At 44.4% G+C, this 9,346-nt stretch overlaps 1 protein-coding gene across 2 annotated transcripts in view; it reads right to left on the reverse strand.

Annotated features, from left to right (window-relative positions):
- EIF4E2 (eukaryotic translation initiation factor 4E family member 2) overlaps positions 1-9,346 on the reverse strand; it is an 18,714-nt gene that overhangs the window by 8,860 nt on the left and 508 nt on the right. For both annotated transcript variants that reach the window (XM_031055514.1, XM_031055513.1), the window contains exons 2-6: positions 8,729-8,843; positions 7,468-7,602; positions 4,719-4,823; positions 1,759-1,911; positions 1,527-1,663 (exon numbers count right to left, since the gene is read on the reverse strand). In XM_031055514.1, the coding sequence (XP_030911374.1) occupies positions 1,527-1,663; positions 1,759-1,911; positions 4,719-4,823; positions 7,468-7,602; positions 8,729-8,843 (645 nt within the window). The remainder of the gene's footprint in view (positions 1-1,526; positions 1,664-1,758; positions 1,912-4,718; positions 4,824-7,467; positions 7,603-8,728; positions 8,844-9,346) is intronic.

Here is a 9,346-nt window from a genome sequence, read left to right on the forward strand (position 1 = left end):
GTGTAGGAAAATGAGGCCACACTACTGGCTGCACCATCACTCAAGGCCTTACACTACCAGAGCAAAAACAAACACTGCTATAGCAGCATTCTCTGTGCTAGGAAGTGTTGGTGGTGATAGCTCACAAGGGAAAGACCACATCACTCCCATTCTACACTTGCTACATGAACCACCACCACAGCTTAGGACTGCTGGCTCCACACACAGCTTTTACTACAGAGACTGAGAAAAGTCAAACGCCTCCCTGCTCTCACCACAAAGCCGCATCACCACAGCCTGCAGTCTGCTGCTGCTGCTGAACAGGAGTAAAATACTCTGCTGTGTGTCCACATGAGCACGTTGCTATTTCCCTGCATGGACAGAGTCCATAGTGCCCTCTCCTGGCAAAAAGCGCACGAGAAACGTTAGTGGCAAAATCACAGAAGAAATCATCTTTTTCCCTTCTCTTTCCCAAGCACACAGGAGGGAAGGCCACATGGAACACTAAATGCTTACAGGCAGTTTCAATGAGATTTCTGTATAATTACTAGTGCCCCACACTCAAAATTGGAAGCCAGCTGTCTGCTAGAACCAGGATGGATCCCATCAAACTGTCTGACAGCAGACTGATGACAGCATAATTATGTGGAACAAGCCAGCATGATGAAAGAAAGTCATGAAAGATACTTGCACCTTCATTACAAGCAAGATTAGAAAGCTGTCTGCCCACCAGTGTCGTACTCATTTCACTTATTTTTCTGTGTGCACCTTTTCAAGTATTAATTTAACCAATATGACCTAATCAGTTTATAGTTTAATCAGTTATGACCTATTAGTTTACAATACACTTAAGAAAAAAAGAAAAACAACATATTACTCACCTCTAACTAATACCTATATTTGCAATTTTTCGTCACTTTGTGGGAAATAAAAGTCACCCTGAATGGCCTGATATGGTAAGCTATAATACATTTATTTAAAAATACAGCTGTGCTCTCTGTGTACCATGATCTTCTAGTCTTGTAAAAGAGCCTCTGTCACCAGGGCCTGGAAGACTTAATATATGACGTTTATTATGATTAGAAATCATTTGTACAGCACTGTAAATTCACACAGCACTTTCCCAAGACCATTTATAAGTCTAATGGCACTATAAATCCCTGTTAGCTTCCGCACTTTATTCCCCAGAATCTCTCTTTATTCAAATTATTTGACTGCCCCCACTGCAATCTTGTCTTTGAATACATCGAGCCACAGTCCCACCCTGGGCCGCCCATCACCCAAGTGACAGGCTGGGTGGATTGTTAAAACAACCCTGGATCACACATTTAAAAAAGAAAAAGGTTTTGCTCATAGAACCAAACACCCACGACAACAACACAGGAATTTGGCTTTCAAAGCGCGCTGGCAACAAACGCTGCTGTTTGCACTCCAGTTTGCAGGAGCAGCCCTAACGCACACGAGCATTTCTGCCAAGGCCCGTGCAGTGCCCCGAGCTGTTCGAGCACACATGCACCCTGCAGCACCCCCCGGGCCAGCACACGTACTTGATGCTGTCAGTGTGGGTTTTGTATTCCATGATGGTGTTGGGAGGTAGGTTGAGCACTCTTCGTAATGTGTCGCGTATCCGGGCTGTCGTGGCCTGGTCGCTGGCTGTCTTGTTCCATATGGAGATGATGTCCTCCTGAGGAACGGCAAGGGAGGGAGGGAGGGAGGGGTGAGCGTAGGGCACTTTCTGCAGCCTTGCCACATGGAAGCACAGTTCTCAAAAGCACTCACCTGGAATCGGACAGAGACAACGGCCCCACAGATTTCTTCCCCCACCATGAACTGCTCTCCCAACATGGCCAGAATAAGATTCTCCCAGCACCGCGATGCTAAGCCCTTCCGCAGACGGATAATCCATTTACCACCATTTTTGTTGGCATCATCCTAGGAGGAGGGGAAATAAATTGATTTGTTTTCTCCTAGCTATTTTTCTGCTACCCAAAAGACAGCAGAGCCACAAACAGGAGCAGATATTGATTAGGTGTGGCAAGGAAGGTGTTTTCAAGCAAAAGCATTTTATTTCACTTCTCCCCCATATAAGCAGAGACAGAGGAAAACCACTTACTTTGAATACTAAGTACTTGAAACAATGGTCCTCAGCCTTCCAGACCAAGTTCTATGCTCTGATGACTTGAGTTCTAGTGTTTTGATCCCACTAGCAAAGACTAAAACCAGCCTACCAATTTGCACAAACAGATCCAGAGGCAAGGACTTTAAAAGTACTCCTAAAATTGAGACAGAGTCACCATTTGTCTAATCCCCCGTCTATGTAGTTCTACTGTAAGACAAGATCCCTGTAAAACAGCAGAACCCCTCATCATAGAGCATGGAAGGCCAGTAAAGAGTTTGCAAAATGGTACTTTAAAAGCAAGCAAAAAATTGATAAACATTTTCCTTCCACATTTCCAGGAATGGGCTCACAAGTTGTGCTAACACAGAAAGGATCACCCTGTTCTCTGACATTATCACACATCATACAGCAGAAAGTTTGCTCCAGACTGTGGTGATCCAGGGAAACAACCAAAATGAGGGGAGAAAGTAAAAGAAAAATTTAATGCTAAGCACCCAGTCTGTCACCTCAATATTGTGATTCTGTATCTTGAAGCTGACAAAGAGCTGGAAACTGCTCCAGCCTCCCCTGCTTCCCAGAACGCACAGCTATGTCAAAGAGCAGCTCCTCCTCTGTGCAGAACACTGTGGCATTCTCTGGTACAACACTGTAGCTGGGAAATCTTACAAGGTGAGAGGGGAACAAATTCCATCCAAAGCTGAAGACAGAGAGGTAGGAACAAGTCAAAGAGGTGGCAGTTAGGAAGGGTAAGGGAAGACAGGTCTAGGACAGAAACAGAGAACAAAGAATGACTCAGAGGGGACTGCACAAAACAGGACATCCCTCTCCAAATCCCCAGCAATCCCCTCTGCCAAGCTGGGACACACCTTGAAGATGCCAGGCAAGGTAGCCCAACCCTTCTTAATGAAATAAAGTTAATTTCATTTTAGCCTTAAAGCTTCTCTAGGGCTCAGATAAAACTAAACATTTGTATGCTCTCTCAGAGACAGCAAGTGCTAACAAAGCAATCCTGAGGAAATGTGGAAGTGTCAGCATAACAGCAGCATTCACCTGACTCTTACTTTTCAGGTATGTGCTGGACTGAAAGGGCAAGGTGGCAGCTCCAGACAAACCTCAAAGCATGACAGGAGCCATCCAAATCAACATAAGTTCTATGAATATGGCAGAATCCTGTGAGAAGCAAACTGCTTTCTGTTAACTACCCTTGTTTTCCAAGTTGTGAACATCACAGCCTGGGAGCTGGGTTTAACTCTTCAAAGTTTTCACAATGACTAATGGGCATCAGAAGAGAGTGATATTGCTAAAAATATCTCAAAGGTGGCTTAAGCATGCTCAAAGCTAGAGAGAGAGCAGTGATTGGGAGGCAGATGCTGTATCATGTGCTTTATGATTGTTGTTAGTTTTCTTTCAGGTTAAACAAGCTTCGGTTCAGTCAAGCATTTGATTTTCCTTCACCAGAATAATAATGATCTGCAGCCCAGTAAATCACCAGGGATTATTATGCTTAGTGCTTCTGACTTTACCAGAAAAGGCACAGACGGATGCAGAAAAAGATCAGAGCTACACACAGTCACATATGTACCTATAAGAATGACAGTAACGAAGGATTGGTTTGGAAGAGAAAGAAGCATAAACAAAGCCCTACAAAGCATGCAGCAATGGAAGGCCAGAAGGGAGATCTCAGGTCCTCTTCTAGAAATATAAGAAGGAAGTAGGGCCAGAAGTAAAAATACCAAAGAATCTCTCCACCTCCATCTTAAAATGTCTACTGGGAAATGCTTTATAGAAATTCTGGTATCATTAACTTGGGGACTCTCTGGTCGACACATTGTCTGAGGAACTTGCTCACCAGAAGTGCAAAGAGGGTTAAACATTTTATATACATAGTATTTGCAGTAACTGGCTATAAAATACCTTGCTTAAAATAATTGCTAATGAGGGTCACATATAAATTTCTCAAGACCAAGCAGTATAATTAGGTACTTCAGAGAAACACATAAAATACTCATACTGTGAATGCTATTGGTCATTGCTGGAAGCAGGCCAGGAACTGGGAGAATGATTTGCTGGGCAAAGATTCTTTTAAAATTTCTTGTAACAGATTTGGACAGAAATAGAAGCAAACTAAAGTGCCCTGGAACAAAACCAAACCAAAGCAACAGAACCCAACCAAAACAAACAAAAAAGCTAATAGTAAATAAAAGGCAAAGTTGTTTCTCCAGCTCTGTGTGCAGGCTTTTAACCATACGCACCTCCCTGACTGAAAAAGGAGGGTTGGTTTTTATAAGCTTTGTTGGAGAGGTCCAGTCCTTCCAGAGGAAAGCCCTGCACTGCTGTCACTGGAGGCAGCTATGGGGTGCCCCCTCCATTGGCAATGGCAAGTCAGCAACCTTTGTGGGGGTGCAGCCAGCAACTTCCCCATCTTCCCTCTCTGGGAGCAGGACAGTCAGGTTACATGGACAGAGTTCTGAGGGCAAGCTTACAGGAAACCCAGACAAAAGGATTTCACCCAAGAAAATCTAATGGAGTGCCATTTAATGACAAGAGTCCCTATACTGTAGAAGGTTCCCTCCAAAATATTGTGGGAAAAATCAAGGTAGAAATGAGAGCTCCAACTCACCTCCCACATGGGTTTGATGCCCTCTTTGAAAAGATGGAAGTCACTGTGGCCTGTCAGGTCCCCAGGACGTACCATGTGACTGTAAAACCGCCAGAACTGTTCCACCTGCAACAACACCAACCACACAGTGAGGCTGCTCAAACTGGTCACAGTCAGGATTTCTATAGAAACAGGCTGCCATTTTTACACCAGTTCTCCCCTCTTCTGCTCTACTCCCTGTCACCAGGGTGTTGATTAGGCAACACAAAAGGCAAATGTAGTGTCAGAGCCTGGGTGCCTGTTTCTGACTGGCTCCATTACCAGGTGACCACCTGAAACATTCAATGGGTGCCTCTAAAGTCACTCAGTGTTTGTCTGAAGAAATCTGTGCTAACGTAACAGCTGCTCTGGAGAACAGTTCCAAACATATCTTTTAACTCCTACTGCCCAAACTTTCAATCACTGGCTATGTGTCAAAGGCATCAGTTACAGCCAAGCCTCTTTACTCTGCATAACCACTGCTCTCTGTGACCATGGAAACTGCAGAAGCCTTCAAATAAGACTGGTTTTTAAAAATTTAATTTTACGGTATGCAGATTTTAAGACAAAATATACGTTCTGGTGCTAGTTTAAGATCAGAAGGCACTATTCAGAGTTTGTATTTAAATACCTCTTACTTCCTTTTACAGTCTGCCATGGTACACTTGGACCACTTCACTTCAACCAGTTCCATCCTGGCACCCCTGTGTCTGCTTGAGACAATCTGACTGTAAGGCAAGGGATTTATTTTTTATAGTTCTTAAAAGTATTATATTTATCTTTTGAGAATCTCTGGGTAAGAAAGGATTTGAGAGAGGATGGATCTTTAAAACGAAACAAGGCAGTGGAAGTGGAATTTCCATATTTTAAGAAGACTCTACTCAGTAAGACAATAGCTATTAAGCAGACCAGCAGTGCAGCTGGAGGGGGCAGACATCACCCCAAGCACCTTACCAGAGACCTTAATGACTTGGTCAGCACTTGGAATTCCACTCCAATCTGTGACCTCTGCCATCCAAGCTGGAACTTGCTTTTATAGCCAATAAAATTATGAACCAAGACTGAGGAGGGGTCAGAAGCAATCTATTTTTATCAGTCATGTCCAAACATCCGTGGGGAAATCACACTCCCATAGTGGAGGAACGTGCCCTCTAGTGGTTCACATTTCACAGCTTTTAGAGCTTTCCACTGAAAAGCCAGGAATAAATCTGAACACAGACTCAGCTAGACAATTCTTTCTGAAGTTTGCTCTTCCATCTCCTTAAATAGAATTTGGTCCCAAACACATTATCAAATATGCTGGCCAGTCTCTCTCCATCCTAACAGAACTGTAGCCAACCATGGCAACAAATTCTCTGTAGCAAAGAGCAGGCAACAGAATACTCAACAAGATGTTCTTCCTCTAAGGAGCTAAAAATCAATGCTAAGTCTACACTGATTTATCAGACTGAAAAGTTATTGCCAGAACATCAAGTGGCAGCCACATTTTTCATCCCCTGACCTGAAAGTACTTGTTCACAGAGGCTAATAGGAGCAGTAACTACCCACAGCAACAGGCTCTTCTTCCCACCCTTATCCCGTGTGGATACAGTAACACAACCCAGCTCTCAGACAGGCATATTTTTATGCAGCCTCCAGAAGGAATAAAGGGCTGCTTTTATAAATCATCATATTACAGAGTATATGTACTGGTGGGCAAAATTAACATTTATAAGAGACCCTGAAAAAACTGGGCAAACACCAGACTTAGAAGAAAAAGGAAGAAAACAGCCAACAGACTTCCTGGCCTCTAGAACAAGTAATGGGGACTCATTCTGCTTACATATCTTGGGCTCTTGAGGGCAGGTTTACTCTGCCAGCACCATGCAAAAACCCAACACAGCCTGTGCAGGGCATGCTCAAGTTTATTCCAGGAACAAGCAACCACAGAGTGGGAGGAGAAAGGAAGAGCAATTTGCCTTCCAATGAACTTGACTGCAACATCAAACTGCACCTTGTCTATCACTTAGAGACAGACAACAGGCCACCAGCTGTTGGCAAATGCAGCATGCTAGATGCTTATTCCAAACACAGTCTTTGTGCTGGGAATGTGGGTGGAGAGAAGTGTGTGAGGGACAACACAGAAATGGAACAGAAAAGCTGTTCCTTTCTTCTCTTGCTCCAGCCATAAATTAACTACATGGCTGCTCTTTTTTTTTTTTTTTTCTATTATCATACCAACTAGTACCATGCACATAGGTCTAGCACAGGCTAGAGGAAAAGTGCTAAAGACACATCTCCAGCTGAAATTCAAGAGCTCATTTGCCTTGGCAAATCACTCACTGCCACCAGGACAGAGTCAGCACACAGGGAGCAGGCCAGGAGGAGCAGGCTGTGTGAGTGACAGCGTTAGTGTTCAGGAGCACATAATCACAGAATGATTATTTGCAGGTGTTTTTATTGAAGAGCTCTGGGTGTCAGGGGTACACAGACCCAAATCTGACCCCAAAATAGTTTCGAGCTGAACACGTTTTATATTCTATCATTATACAACTTACATATTAATTATTAAACATTGTTCTATTGTATACATTGATTCCATCTGACTACACAGGTGCACTTTCATATGATGTAGCAAACACAAGGCCTAACATTTCCCAGGGCGTACTAAGCCTAACTTTCTTTCTAGCTCCCCGAATTTTCCCTGATTTTAGAGAGTTTTTCTCGCAGCAGGGGACAGCAGGGTACTCACGGAGGCGAAGGTGCCGATCTGTTTGATGTTCTGCTCGTAGCTCTGGGAGCTGGTGGGCCGCCCGGGCGTGCGCCGCGAGTACCAGAAGGTGTAATTGTACTGCAAGGGGTGCTCGGCTGGCCCCGGCACCACAGCCTGCAAACACAAAGCCTTGGTTACCCCAGCATGCTCCTCTAAAGAGGCCAGTGGGCAAAATTGCATTTACAGCACAGAAAAGCAACCATTCAAGCCATCGTGACTGAATTCTTTTTAGTCCTGTGCCTGTCTCAAAGGGGAAAAAAAAGACAAACTAAAAGGGAAATGTGAGACCTTTAACTTTTTCAAATTAAGGGAAAAAATAAAAAGCCACTTTCCTCCTCTGGGAAGGATAACCCCACTTAAAATGAATCATGATTCAAATGCAATTAAAACTCTTTGGTGACACCAACTGCCTTAAGCAACCAACACCCCAGTGCTCTGGGAAGATTAATCTAAGAACTTTTTATGTCAGCTTTGGCAGAGCCCATCACCAGCAATGGGCAGTGATCACTTTGCAATTTCCAAAACACTGATTTCTGATTAAAAATACTCCTAATGAGCACAAAAGAGGCTAATGAGAGCTCATTAACCAGCAGTCAAAATTTACAGAGAAAACCCCAATCAAAGCCCTTATCTTGTACTATTTCATATTGTTACAGGAGTTATCAGGGCTTAAATCTCTACTTTCCTCTTGACTATGGCAAGTTTACAAGGGTTGCATTACTACAGACAGAGCAAAGGAGGCATCCTAAACAAGGATTGTTTCCTAAACAAGATGAAAAAAAAAACCAAACCAGGGGAGATATTTGCCTTATGCCTTCTTCACCAGGCTGCACTACACACAGGAACACATCTTAAAAGTTATTTCAACAGTGTCACAAACACTGCCTGCCAAACCACCTTTAAGCCACTACTGTCCTGTCAGACAGGAGTCCTTTCCCCCTGCCCTCTTCCAAATTTGTTTTTGGATTAAAATAAAGCTTTATTTCTCATTTCCATTTCAAAGCCTGGCAGGGCACCAGCTATGTTAGTGAAGGGAGCATTCACCCCTCAGATGAGAGACCTCCAAAAGTGCCATCAAATTACTGAAATCAAACATAGTCCCTGTGTCTTCACTGCAGCAGTAACAATGCACTGAGACCACAGCCCTCCAAGACATATTTTCCTTATCCCTAAACTGAGGATTGACTCCCAGCACTGCCACACCATGCCCTGGCAGAGGAGTGAGATGCCAGCACCATACCTTCCTCTTGGTAGTACTCTGTGGTTTCTCACGATCATTCTTTTCCTTCTCACTGTCTTTCTGTGTGTTATTTTCCTCATTCTGGTCATGGTCTCCACTATCATCATCTTTCAATCTGGTAAAGAAAAATAACAAAGAGAGCCATCACACAGTTGAGAAGGTTCATACCAAGCCCAGGAAGTTCTCTGCTCCCAAAGCTCCTCCATGGTACAAGGGCCACCACAGTTTGGACATCTACACTTGACAACCCACAGAGTAAAAACTACTTCTGCTTTCGTGCCCATCACAAGCACCTTGGGAAAGCACTTTTAAGCCAAAGTGAACAACGAAACAGCTTTTTGGAACAAACTCAAGTAGTTTGTGCTGGACACTGACCTGCCACAGGAAACCCCACTTACTTGTCAGGGTTCCCTGCTACTCCGGGGGCCCACACGAAGACCTGCCACCGCACCTCTGCTGACTCTTGCCCACCCCGCTCCCCACGCCCCCCAGCCTTGCAGAGGCAGCGCCTGGGGCGAGCAGACACCGCGCCAGCAGCCAGCACCCCACAGGTCTCTCCGTCCTCCCCATTCCCTGCCAAGGGCCGGAAAAGGCGAGAGACAAGCGTGGCTACGAGGC

Source organism: Geospiza fortis, unplaced genomic scaffold (assembly GCF_000277835.1).
Source record: "Geospiza fortis unplaced genomic scaffold, GeoFor_1.0 scaffold172, whole genome shotgun sequence".
Taxonomy (NCBI): Eukaryota; Metazoa; Chordata; class Aves; order Passeriformes; family Thraupidae; genus Geospiza; species Geospiza fortis.